General features: G+C 39.5%; 1 protein-coding gene across 1 annotated transcript in view; it reads right to left on the bottom strand.

The window, feature by feature from the left end:
* Positions 1–12,968, bottom strand: part of LOC129768269 (uncharacterized) — a 58,615-nt gene extending 45,647 nt beyond the window's left edge. Inside the window, exon 1 of the mRNA XM_055769792.1 lies at positions 12,781–12,968. Within this exon, the coding sequence (XP_055625767.1) occupies positions 12,781–12,835 (55 nt within the window). The 5' untranslated portion in view covers positions 12,836–12,968. The remainder of the gene's footprint in view (positions 1–12,780) is intronic.
* Positions 12,969–14,679: the final 1,711 nt, after the last annotated feature.

Raw genomic sequence — 14,679 nt, 5'->3', positions numbered from 1 at the left:
AGAGAAATTGGACGAATTATGGGATCAGATCAACGACACAACAATGGAGATCGAGATGCACGAAGATTTCAATGACGATGACGAAACCTACTCCAGGAAACGATCGGAATTTGGCGATCGTTATCTTTGCTACTTGAGAAGGTCAAGGAGCCAGAGAAGAAGTTGAACCTTTCAATTACCAACCAACATTCAATCCATGAGCACGTTAGACTCCCACAAATCAAGTTGCAGACCTTCGATGGCAACATTGATGAGTGGTTGAGCTTTAGGGATCTGTATTTGTCATTGATTCATTGCAAAACAGACTTACCAGATGTAGAAAAACTCCACTATTTAAAGGGGTGCTTAGTAGGAGAAGCTAGGTCTTTGATAGACTCGCTCGCAATCACCAAAGCGAATTACCAGATAGCGTGGGATGCGTTAATGAAACGCTATAATGATAGCAAGATGCTCAAGCGTAGGCAGGTGCAGGCACTTTTTAATTTACCAAGCGTTACAAGAGAGTCGGTAGCCGAACTGCAGTCACTTTTAGAAGCTTTTGAGAGTATCGTTAAAACTTTGGATCAACTAGTACAACCAGCCGATTACAAGGATTTATTGCTACTAGATGTGTTGTGTTCGAGAATGGATCCAACTACACGCAGAAGCTGGGAGGAGCATTCTACTCCAAAGGAGCATAATACGATCGAAGATTTAACGGAATTCCTACAGAGGAGAATAAGGGTGCTTAGTTCACTTCCCGAAGAATCCGTCGAGGCGAATCAGGATTATTCACAACAATTCAAGGGGAAAATACCTTTAGCCAAAACTAGCCATAACGCATTGATATCGTCCAGGGAACAATGTGTAGTTTGTCCAGGTTTCCATCTCCTTTACCAATGTCCGAAGTTCCAACAGATGACAATATCCGCTCGTGATAATTTGATCCGTACCCTTTCGCTATGTCGGAATTGCTTCCGGAGGGGACACCAAGCAACCGACTGTAACTCGCGATATGCATGCCGGAATTGCATGGAGAAACACCATACATTGATATGCTTCAAACCTCAATATTGTGCAGTGAAGAGGTCATCAAACCAAGGGAATATTTCACCAGAAATTAGGGGAGCTGGAATGGAATCAACCAAGGAATCATCGGTTATACTAGCAACGGCTGTCATTCTTGTGGAAGATGATAAAGGGATCACTTATCCAGCAAGAGCATTGCTAGATTCGGGATCTGAGGACAACTTCATGTCAGAACAGTTTTGTCACCTCATGAGACTCCAAAGGGTTCCAGCAGAAGCATCGGTTATCGGCGTTGACAAAACAAATAAAATATTGGGGGGATCGAAGCTGTTGCTTGTCATGCAAACATCAGAGGCAAAGACCTTTGTATTGTCAGCTTGTATTGGCCTCCGAGAGCTGCGGTTAGCCGCAAGCAACTTGTTGACATGTGCTCACTCCTTCCTGAGCCACGATTGATCTTGGGAGACTTCAACTCTCACGGAACTGCCTGGGGGGAACAGTACGACGACAATCGTTCATCGATGATATATGACCTTTGTAACAGCTTCAATATGACCGTTTTGAATACTGGGGAAACAACACGTGTTCCTAAACCTCCTGCTAACCCAAGTGCTCTTGACCTCTCGCTTTGCTCGAATTCACTATCGTTAGATTGCAAGTGGAATGTAATCCAGGACCCCAACGGTAGTGATCACTTGCCAATCAAAATTTCCATCACTATTGGTTCGAATTCTTCTGAATCTATAAACATGGCATATGACCTCACAAGACACATTGACTGGAAAAAATATGCGGACGCAATTGCTCTAGCCATCAATTCCAGAGATGGTTTGCCTCCATTGGAGGAGTATAACTTCCTTTCTCGTTTGATATATGACAGCGCGGTTCGCGCTCAAACGAAACCCATCCCAGGCTCCACTTTTCGTCAAAGGCCTCCCAATCCATGGTGGAATAGCCAATGTTCCAAGCTTTATCAGGATAAATCGAACGCATTTAAAGCTTTTCGGAAACGTGGAACCATTGAGAATTTTCAAACGTATTTGGACCTTGAAAATCAATTTAAAAACTTGATCAAAGGGAAAAAACGTGCTTATTGGCGAAATTTCGTGGGAGGTTTGTCACGAGAAACGTCAATGAAAAAATTATGGAAAGTGGCTCGAAACATGAGAAATCGCTCTTCATTGAATGAAAGCGAAGAATATTCACATCGATGGATTTTTAATTTTGCACGGAAGGTTTGTCCCGATTCCGTTCCTGTGCAAAAAATTGTTCGAGATATACCACAAGATAAGTGCGATCTTGATTCCGAGTTTTCGATGGTAGAATTCTCTCTTGCTCTCCTTTCTTGTAACAATTCGGCTCCAGGAACGGATAGAATTAAGTTCAACTTGTTAAAAAACCTCCCTGATGTGGCGAAACATCGCTTGTTGAATTTATTCAATCGGTTTCTGGAGCATAATATTGTTCCAGATGATTGGAGACAAGTGCGAATTATAGCTATTCAAAAACCCGGAAAACCCGCATCCGACTTCAATTCGTACCGTCCAATAGCAATGCTGTCTTGTATACGGAAATTGTTGGAGAAAATGATCTTGTTTCGCCTTGACCGATGGGTTGAAACGAATGACCTACTCTCACATACACAATATGGGTTCCGCAGGGGCAAGGGGACGAATGATTGTCTTGCGTTGCTTTCTTCAGAAATTCAAATGGCTTACGCCGAAAAAAAAACAAATGGCTTCAGTATTCTTGGACATAAAGGGGGCCTTTGATTCTGTTTCAATAGAGGTTTTGTCAGACAAATTACACTCTCGGGGTCTGCCGCCTCTGTTGAATAATATGTTATATAACTTGCTTTGTGAGAAACAGTTGAACTTTTCTCACGGGGATTCGACAGTAAATCGGGTCTCCTACATGGGCCTCCCCCAGGGCTCATGTTTAAGCCCCCTTTTGTACAACTTCTACGTAAGCGACATCGACAATTGTCTTACACAAAATTGCAGCCTAAGACAACTTGCAGATGACGGAGTGGTGTCTGTCGTAGGATCAAACGAATCCGACCTGCAAGGACCCTTACAAGATACTTTGAACAATTTTTCAACCTGGGCCATTGGGCTAGGGATCGAATTCTCCACGGAGAAAACAGAGATGGTGGTTTTTTCTAGGAAGCATAGACCAGCAAAACCAAAGCTTCAACTTTTGGGTAAACCGATCACTCATGCTATGTCATTCAAGTATCTTGGGGTCTGGTTCGACTCCAAATGTACTTGGGGGGCCCATATTAGGTATCTGAGTAAAAAATGCCAACAAAGAATAAACTTTCTCCGTACAATTACCGGCACCTGGTGGGGAGCCCATCCCGAAGATCTTATAATGTTGTATCGAACAACTATTCTCTCAGTGATGGAGTATGGCAGTTTCTGTTTTCAATCAGCTGCCAAAACACATCTCATTAAACTCGAGCGAATTCAGTATCTTTGTCTCCGTATTGCGTTGGGATGTATGCCCTCAACGCATACCATGAGTCTCGAGGTTTTGGCAGGCCTACTCCCACTAAAAGATCGCTTCAATTTATTATCGCTTCGGTTCCTCATCCGGTGTAAGGTTATGAACCCATTGGTGATCGGAAATTTTGAGCAGCTTATCGAGCTAAATTTTCATTCAGGATTCATGAGCTCATATCATGAATTCATCTCCATGCAGGTTGATCCTTCTTCGTATACTCCCAACCGTGTTTGTTTTCCTGACTACATCAATTCCTCTGTACATTTTGATCTGTTCATGAAGGAGAAAATCCATGGAATTCCAGATTATCATCGATCGGGGATCGTTCCTACGATCTTCAATGCAAAGTATGGGCGTGTCAATTGTGATAATATGTACTTTACTGATGGGTCCTCTATGAATGAGTCCACAGGATTTGGAGTGTTCAACGAAATTTTTAGCACCTCCCACAGTCTTCAGAATCCTTGCTCTGTGTATATTGCTGAATTGGCAGCAATACATTGGGCGCTGGACAGCGTCGCCTCACGACCTGTTGAACACTATTACATTGTAACGGATAGTCTTAGCTCTGTCGAAGCTATCCGTTCAGTGAGGCCGGAAAAGCACTCGCCGTACTTCCTTGAGAGAATACGAGAAAATTTGAGTGCTTTAACCAGACGCTGTTATGTCATTACCTTTGTCTGGGTCCCTTCACATTGCTCAATTCCGGGTAACGAGAGGGCTGACTCATTGGCAAAGGTAGGTGCAATTGAAGGCGATATTTATCAGCGTCAAATCGCCTTCAATGAATTTTATTCTTTAGTCCGTAAAAATACCATCGTTAACTGGCAACGTAAGTGGAACGAAGATGAATTGGGTCGGTGGCTTCACTCGATTATCCCTAAGGTTAGCCTCAAACCATGGTTCAAAAGTCTGGACTTAAGTCGGGACTTTATTCGCACCTTCTCTCGACTCATGTCCAATCACTGTTCGTTAGACGCGCTACTCTTTCGTTTTAATCTTGCCGATGGCAATATCTGTGCTTGTGGCCAAGGTTACCACGACATCGAACACGTTGTTTGGTCGTGCGAGGAGTATCTTGTTGCCAGATCGAATTTAGAAAACTCTCTTCGGGCTAGAGGAAGGCAGCCCAATGTGCCGGTGAGAGATGTGTTGGCTCGGTTAGACCTTGATTACATGTCCCAAATATATGTCTTCCTAAAAGCTATCGATCTTCGTGTGTGATTGTCCTTATATCCTTATATTCTCCTTTTCCTTTTCCTTCGCGAGAAATCAAATCCCTTCTTACTAACAATAGAATAAGGTGAAATGTAAATACATGTTAGATATAAGATAGGCTTAAGAATTGAGTATGATGAATGTGAGTGCGAATGTGAGTGTGAACATTGTCAACATATCCTTATATCCCATCCTTTTCCTGAAACAAAATGTCACCCTTCTAAACTCGAGCAAGCCGCGAGTAATCGGTTCTCTACCTCATTAACATTAGAATTAATAAAAAATGTTTATGTATACTTGTAACTATACAGATAGGAGTTTGGCTCCTTTAAACTTATGTAACTGAGCCTGTAAAAATAAACGATTTAATAAAAAAAAAAAAAAACAAATAAAAGGGTAAAACAAAAGGTTAAGGCAAATATTAGATCGAGAGTAGAAGGATTTTCGTGTGAGATGGAATTCCGATTGCTTGATAAGGTGACAGGCAATCTACCAACTTCAAACATATTTGTAAGAAATTGGAAAATACCAAGGGGCTTGAAATTGGCAGATCCAGCATTTTCGAGATCAAAACCGATAGACCTGATTCTCGGAATACAACATTTCAACAAATTTTTCAAATCGGGAAGTCAATTTTATATCGGGAACGGATTACCAGAGCTGACAGACTCGGTATTCGGATGGGTGATTGCAGGGACTTTTAGTATACCAAGCACTACTCGCGTAGAATGTTGTAATATTTCCACAACATCCAAAGGATTAAACTTTGATAAAAGATTTATCAAGGATGGGTCAAACAAACGACGCAATATCCGCACATCAATATTTAACTATACCAATGGGAGAGAATTATTTAACCTAAAATCAACAGATAAGCCTTCATGGAGAAGATTCACCACGATGAATTTGAGAAATTTTGAAGAATCCTGTGCTGCCAAGAGAGCAAGATTTTAGAAGGAACTTGGGATGAAATCAGAATGGTAAAAAGGAATTACCAGGATTGGGCAATTTGAAGATTTGATAAATGCAATAATCGGGAAATTAGGAAGGAAATGCGATAATTGAGAAATGGAATACAAAAGGGATAAAAGGTTTAGAAATATCATCAAGGAAAATTTAGGAGAGCTGCCAATCCAGTATGCGAGAGGTTTATTTATCATTTCAGAAATTAAGTAATTTCAGCGCGGGCGAGAATGTTGGTTACTGAACAATCCGAGAATATTTTACATTCGGTAAACCCCCACTTTTATGATTTGCTGCATGGGTGACCTTCGTTGGCTTTGGAAACCTGAAATTTACCAACACAAAAAAAACATGATACAAAACAAAGAGAGAAAGAGATAGGAGAAAGGAAGACAAACAAGAAATCATAAGAAACAAAAAAGAAGATGAAAAATAGAAGGTTTATAAAAAAGAGAGTTGGAAGAAACGGCCATTGGAACGGTCAAATTATTTATGTCATATTAAAATTACCTGTAAATAATATAAATGTGAATGAATTGTAAATATATGAGTTGTGAATTATAAATAAACAGACTGTAGTGCATATTCAAGTTGGTGCTGTGTTTATTTGGTGGTTACTTACCCCCCAAATTATAAACCCAGGAAGGAAAACCGCGACAGTCCCAGGTCGACGAAACGCAGGATAGGGTCCTGCGTATTGGCATCGAACCAGCTACCCAACAAATGCAGATCAAAGGTAATCTCTGGACACCACCATCACATCATCCTCGGCATAAAAATGTATCGTCTTTTTATTGTTGAGTGAAGGCAGCAGACATTTCTTCAAGCAAAAAATGTCGGTATTCAGTTTTTCAACGCACTACGACAAATTCAAATTGGCCAAATTTCCGACGTTCCACCCCTCAATAGTAAATCAAAACAACGTAAATGATGGAACATACAAATTAAACGAAAAAAATTAATAACAAAACTTGACAAAAAAATTTGCAGTGGGAAATTTTGCTGTTACATTCAAAAATCAAAACTACAATATCTCATTTTATTTTGTGTTGCATAATGCAAAGTTTCAGCTCGATCGGACATGATTTAGGGGTGGCTCAAAGCGCTTAAAGTTTTGATTTTTTGATCCTCGAAAATCTTCTAAGGAAACTTCGAAAATCGTTTTTTTTCGATGCCAAATGACTTAAAAATGCATGAAACGTCGAGATCTGGTGTCATTTCGAAAAAAAATTTTGGCCCAAAATCGACTTCTTGGGAGCCTGAGTGGCCGAAAGATCAAAACTTTGAGCGCTTTGAGGCACCCCTAAATCATGTCCGATTGAGCTGAAATTTTTCACAGATCATTTTTTTGGACCAATAAACAAAATGTACATGGTCGGTTCTTTAAATTCGACGTTTCATGCATTTTTAAAACATCTGGCATCGAAAAAAAAATTCGATTTTCCAAATTTCCCCCAGGAGTTCGGCTCCTTTAAACCTATGTAACTGAGCCTGTAAAAATGAACGATTTAAATTAAAAAAAAAATCCCCCCTTGGAAGATTTTCGAGGATTAAAAAATCAAAACCTTGAGCGCTTTGAGGCACCCCTAAATCATGTCCGATCGAGCTGAAACTTTGCACAGATCGAGATGTGAGGGTTTTTAGAAATGAAATGAGAAATGTTTCTATGATGGTATGACACCCCTTCCTCCTCTGGAAAGGAGAGGGGGTCCTATAAAAATAATGCACATATTTCAACCGAACATATTCCAACCAAACATGACAATTGAAAATTTTCGGAAAACTTTGAAGGAAAATGAGAAAATTTGAAAAATTCAATTCACATATGTTCTACAACTACATATTGACAAGCGTTGTTAGTCCATTTGATGTTAGCGGTAACGAAATTGATCGTCGTTCGAAAGTGGAAATGGATTTTAATGTGATAAAACGGAGTTATATGTATAGTTTGAAGCCAAATTTAAGAAATAAAATTATTCAGAATTTGTTTTTTCTTCCCAGGGCCACAGGGTCTAATCGATAATGGTACCCTAGCAGTATCATATATAGTGTACGACCTATTCTCATGCCTACCAAGTTTTTTGTGCATAATTTCATCAAAATCGGTCAAGCCGATCCGGAGAAGGTCGACCACAAAAACCGTAACACGAGATTTTTATATACAGGGTGGGCCATTTAAAGTGGAAGGATTTGTTTTTGCAATAGCAAAGTAAAGAAGTGGAATTTAAAAATTTTTTTTCGAAATTCATTTATTTTGGTCCAAGGAGATTTGTTCTAACTACTTTTTGATTATGATATCTCGTAAATGACCGCCTCTGGCCTTGACCGCAAAATGTGCCCTTTTTTAGGCATTTTCCATCACTTTGCCCAATGTTTCGGCCGAAATGGCAGCAATTTCTTGTCGGATATTGTCTTTCAGCGCAGCCAGGGTCCTTGGTTTACCAGTGTATACCTTGGATTTTAAATATCACCATAAAAAAGTCAGGAGGCGTCAAATCAGGTGATCTCGGTGGCCAGTCATAATCGCCGTTTTTCGATATTAATCTTCCGGGGAACATTTCGCGCAATAATTTGGTCGTGGCAGCCGCTGTATGGCATGTAGCGCCGTCCTGTTGGAACCAGTAATTGTCCAATTCATTTTCACGAACAAATGGCAATAATAAATCGGTTATCATTGTCCGATAACGCTCCCCATTCACGGTTACCGTTGCTCCATTTTCGTTTTCAAAGAAGTACGGGTCGATGACTTTATCGGCATAAATGCCACACCACACAGTAACTTTTTGGTCGTAAAGAGGTTGCGTTTCGATGAATTGAGGGTTTTCAGTAGCATAAAACCGACAATTTTGTTTATTCACTCCTCCATTCAAGTTGAAATGCGCCTCATCAGACATTATGATTTTTTGCCAAAAGCCAAGTTATTTTGAATGTACAGCTGAACAATTTCAGCGCGTTGTTTGGGTGTATATTGTTCCATGGTTAAAATTGTACTGAAATGACGCTTCCAACGCGGTATGACATTTGTTAATCTGACATCTCTGTCAAAAGTTATGGGGTTGCCAGATGCTTCCACTTTAAATGGCCCAATAGCCCTCCCATGCCAAACCGATATAGTGGTTCTCAGATTTTCCCTAAAAGTGGTAGTTTTGTTCTTTATCGCAAAATATTAGATTAATGTTTTTATATTTTTTTTTAGACAGTCCATTTCCATTTTAGGGTGGTCCGAAATATCTGCTTTTTCCCCTTTTTTACAAATATGACTTTTTTCATAACTTTTGAACTACTAGACCAATTCAGATGATTTATTGATATATGTATAATTAAATGATATATATCAAACTAAAGCAAATTAGCTAGTCTGGAAAAAAAACACTTGCAACAATTTTTTTTTGTAATTATTGTAATTATTTTGTAATTTTTGGAAAGGAAAGCTGAGGTTTTTTTACATAATACCCTAAAAACAGAGAGGCATTTTCTTTCGTTTTTGAGTTGTGGTTATTCAAAGTTAACAAACGCCTCTCTGATTTCTGGATATGTTATGTAAAAAAACCTCCGAGAAGTAATAGGCCAGCTCGGAAAAGATCGCGATTGCAGTCCGTGGCTGGGTATCTGATAAAGCGGGATTTCTCTTGTTAATTGTTGGCTTATACTGACATAGGTATTGGGTTCAATTCCCGAGCGGTCTAGTGTCTTCCCAAGTTGGAAATTCTCTCGACCTACCATGGAAGAAATACGTACAGATAATGGCTGAAATTATACTTTCGTTAGGTAATCTATGTTTGCGAGATAACCAGTCCGTTTTCTTTTACAATTTAGGTTAGTCGATGAAAAATAAAAATACCGTAATATAGGGCCCTATTATAGAAATCGAGGCGATAAGAATTTTGCTAGTTAGCTCTATTTTACTATTATAGAAATCGAGCAATTCGATAGCAACGAGCGAGTGATAGCTATCGATGCAAGTGTCAGAACTTTCCAAGTTGTTTGGTTCACTTGTTGCATATCTTCAGAGAATTATTTTGTTTTGGTTTGCGTCCCTGATATTTTCCTTTGGGAAACATTTCAGAAACGCTTAAATATATGCAATTTTCAACAAAAGTTCCTTTGTTTTGATCAGTATTTGTTTTACGGTGCTGCCAGAATAGTCTATACGCGGTAAATGTTCAATTCAGCATTATTTAAATTAATCATGTTATAATTGACGAATTTACGTTGGATTTACAACCAGATGGCGAAGCGAGTAAAATGAGGATGTTTTTTTTTGGTATGAAATTCGTTCAAATTTTCTAGAAAAATCTGAATTTATCTTCAAATTTCCCGGTTTCATGTATTCTTTCCACGCTGCAAAGGTTAGAAAATCATCATTTTACAATGTGCTACGTATATTACGAGGAATGGCTTGTTATAAGTATTGTAACTTTAATTTTTTTCAACTAAGTAAACGACGAATAGAGTGTTTTGCACTAAAAATACTGCAAATCCTTCTCGTATCGGCCCCTACATAATCAATTATATCAGCCAATTTGATATGATATCGATTTCATCGCAATTATCCATAGTATCAATAACCGGTATGCATCATCAAACCAAAAATTTCCGAAGATTATCTATGACTTTGGTAAAATCGCTTGTTGAAACCATCGGCAATATACAAAACAATAATTTTCTAACCATATACTGACGACATTTAGTGGCTGAAATGAATCTAAATAAAAATAAAATTAATAATTACGACCGAATCGCGCTTTTCAGTGCATAAAATAAACAAACACCCTCACTTTTGTAGTTCTGAGCTCTAATGTAGGTGTCGCATGAGCTGATTCAGCTTTGCGTAAATTCGTCAATTTACAATGCAGAACTTACTTCCAGTGCATATTTCAGTGGCTTAAAATGGGTGGACAGACAAATCACCACCAGTTTGAACGACTCGTTGAACCAATGGAAGCGAATGTAAACATTGCTCGAGGTTTTTGTGGAGACATTCAGTGAGGAGCTTAATGCACTGATACCATCAATGCGCCTTGGTTCAGAATGGCAGAAAATAAGTGTTTCTTCTACGATACATATAACTTCATAAGTAAATTTTATCATATTTTTTGAATTATTATCAACCGAATTTCCTACCTAAACATTACTTATTTCTGCTAGTGCACATGATTACGTGCAAAAGAGACATGCAAAAAAAATATTTTGCCAAGAAAAGTGGATTTCATGCGTGACTCCTCACGGAACTCCGTAGATTGCAGTTGTGAAAATACATGAAAAAGTTCATTTTCTAATAATTATATTTTTTGTAAAGTAAATTGTTCCATGATGTCGTTTTTATTACACATCCATGCATGCATTACGTCTATTAAGCTTCATTCGTTGAGGGAATATCAGTTTTCTCCAAAACATAACCATATTAACACTTTTGGAAATATAGATGTTGATGCCGAGTCCCCACCCATCATAATAATGTGTGACGCTACCCACCGGAGAACCATGTCCCAGTCTAGTATTGTTCGAATATGCTTTTTATTTTGGAAATAAATTCATCAATCTGTGTAAACTGCCTTTTAGAAATGATGACTTCTACATTTTCGGAAAACTACAGTAGTCGATTTTCAAATATATTATCTCCACCGCTGCATGACCATGTTTAACTTTGGTTGTCCACCGAAAAAGTAAAATTCTTACCCAATGTTCAAGGATAGAATATGTCGAGATAGCGTGCCAATGCAATGTTTGGTATAAAAATTTGACATTCGTGTTATTGTGTGTTGCCAACAATTGTCGAATTTGTATAGGTTAATTAATTTAAAAAAATACATAGTATTGTGTAGTTCTGTCGGAATTTATACCAAAAGAAGGGCATCGCCATATCATAAGTGGTGATTTCGATCTTGCAGACAATGAACAAGGGACATCCTGAAACCTGCACGACAACATGCAATTGCAAGCATTGTTGAACAATGATGACTAAGAAACAGAACCAACTCTCAAAGTATTCAAACGTTAGTCAACAATATCCTACGGAAGTTTGGAAAGATCCGAAAGGTCGACAGATGAATATGAACAAAACTGTGAAATTCTACTCACACGATACATAAGAAAAACGAATTTTAGTTGTATAGATACTAGCGTTGGAAGACGAATTTATTTTGAGAATTCCAAGCGCAAAAATCATAGGAATTTCAAGGCGCATAATCCATCGATAGAAAAATTGTATCACTTTAGCAAGACAGGTATGGCCTTTTTTAAGCTGATGGAGTCTGATGAAACGGTTAATACTGAACACTACCAACAACAATTGATTATTTTTTATCGCTCAATACCGAAATAGGCAACAAAAGATCATTTTTCTTCAAAACAATGTTCCATTCATATTGCAAATACCTATTCGTGACACATCAAATGCTTTCGGCTGAGAAGTTCTACCCCATGCGACTTTCTCACAAGTCTCGATCATCGCCACTTGTTTGCATCGGTGAGTGGCACATTTACTAAGCAACGCCAAATCATCTAAACTAATGAAAATTTCACGATTTTCGCAGTCAGTATTTTTTCACGACAAACAGATCAATTAGTTTCATATAACAATGAAACTTCACCTACTTGTTAAAATCGTCAACTTACACCATACAGATTCATATAATAATAGAAAAATTATAAACGCAAACGAACTTAGCAGAATCCTTCGAGGTATTTTTACAATTCCATCGATACATTTTCCAGATACCAAACATAAAAAAACATACATGCATCATCACAAACCGTCTGATAGTTGGTTGTTGTTGTCTGTACATTATTCACACTGTTCACGATTTCCACTTTTTTCTCTTTCTCTTTTTCATGTCCTAATCTCTGAGTATATCCTAAAACTGTGTCATTGAGAACAACTCTCTCAATCCGTTCGACGATCGCAGCTGATCGTATTAAAATAGAACTACGCAAAAAGCAAGTGCCGAAAATATATCAACTCCAAAACCCGACTTCCATTAGCAGAGTTGAATCATCGGAAAACTGTGCATCAATTAGATTATAACAAATGGTGGAAGTACTTAAGACTGCCAATATTAACGAGTAAGAGCGCTGTCTGATCACCTTTATCGTCACCATCCAGTTTCCATCCAGCGGAGAATTTTCTCGTATCCGTCATAGTTGCAACTGCCGCAGTTTTTGTTTCTTACGATCTATTCTCGCAGTCTTCTAAACAATAAATTATTTCACAACTTTCTTCGACTTATCTATTTTTAACCGCCATGTTCAATCTTCCGATCTGGTTCCTACCGAAATTCTCTCAGAACTAATTTCCCCGCGGTGAGGAAATTTCCACCAAGCCGCGAAAAATCGGAAAAACAGCGGCGCATACATTTTCCCTTGCGGCGGTTAGCGAGTAAATCTGTCAAATTCAAGTACTCTTTTTTTGCCGAGCCGGCGGATTGCAGCCGCTTTGATCAACGCTGGCGGAGTGTGCGCATCCCTCCAAATTGAACCTGAATTGCGCAATTTCGCTCTCTCTCTCGCTCTCTAAATCTCATTTAGCCGGATGGGAAACTCACGTCGCGGAAAAACTGTTCGCGATCCAGAGGAAAAGTAACTTTAAAAAACAAGGCAAAAACGCTCGCTGAAGAGGCGTTTAGTGTGTTTACGTTTCAAGTCATCGAAGCGAAACGCGATCGCGCGTCACGGATATAGAATGCTAGAGAACACATGTTGATTTCAGGGTCAGTTCTGGTGTGAGGTAATAAGAAAATATGATCATTTAGGTACAGCTGTTCTTGCACTCGTAACGTCCACATATTCACTTCATTTGTATGCTTTCGGAATCAAATATTTAAATGAATTGAGAACGGGAAAATCTGATAACTGATTTTTTTTTGGGTTTTCGGATAAAGGGTGTGTCACATCAAATTGCATCACGGAAAAAACGCTGTAGAAATTTAATTTTCAGGAATTATATCTTCAGCTTTCGCTTATAATCAGATAAGAGTGTATAGATCACGTTGGCCATGCTTCACTGTCAATTTTTCGTAAATTTGGAAAAATGTCGTCGAACGAAAAAGAGCGTCGTGAATTAATCCTGCGCACTCATTTCGAGAATCCGGAGTTGTCACATCGGGACATCGGTAAGATGCTGGGAATCGTTCAATCCACGGTCAGCAGAGTACTAAAACGATACTTCGAGAACCTAACCATCGACCGGAAGGTGAAGAACGGCAAAAATGGATGCTCCGTCAGTGAAAAAGATCACAAGCGCGTAGTTAAGCAGTTTAGACGTGATCCGAGAAGTTCGGTCCGGAATGTCGCCAATAAGCTGAATTTGTCAAGTTCATTCGTCCAGCGGATCAAGCAGCGGGAGGGCCTGCGTACATACAAGGTTCAGAAGGCTCCTAACCGCGACGAAAGGCAAAACATGGTGGGGAAGACGCGAGCCCGGAAGCTGTACACCGAAATGCTGACGAAGCCGCATTGCCTGGTAATGGACGACGAAACCTACGTCAAAACGGACTTTCGTCAGCTACCGGGCCTGTTGTTCTTCTCCGCAGAGGACAAATTCAGCGTTCCGGAGGAGATTCCCAAGCAGAAACTATCCAAGTTTGCCAAAAAGTACATGGTGTGGCAAGCGATCTGCTCTTGCGGAAAGCGGAGCGCCCCCTTCGTGATGACCGGCACGGTAAACGGGCAGGTTTACCTTAAGGAGTGCCTACAGAAGCGCTTACTACCACTATTGAAGCAGCACGAGGGTCCGACCATCTTCTGGCCGGATCTCGCTTCGTGCCACTATTCAAAGGACGTGTTGGAGTGGTACGAAGCCAACGGGGTCACCTTCGTGCCAAAGGAAATGAACCCGCCCAACGCGCCGGAGCTTCGCCCAATAGAGAAATATTGGGCGATTATGAAGCAGGCCCTCCGGAAGAACCCAAAAGCAGAGCTGCAATCCATCACCGTCAATGTCACAAAAAAGCTGACTATAGTCACTCAATTCCTCTCAGGGCACGT

Source organism: Toxorhynchites rutilus, chromosome 2 (genome assembly GCF_029784135.1).
Source record: "Toxorhynchites rutilus septentrionalis strain SRP chromosome 2, ASM2978413v1, whole genome shotgun sequence".
Taxonomy (NCBI): Eukaryota; Metazoa; Arthropoda; class Insecta; order Diptera; family Culicidae; genus Toxorhynchites; species Toxorhynchites rutilus.
Note: the sequence above shows the minus strand (reverse complement) of the source record. Positions and strands in the feature narration are given on the sequence as shown.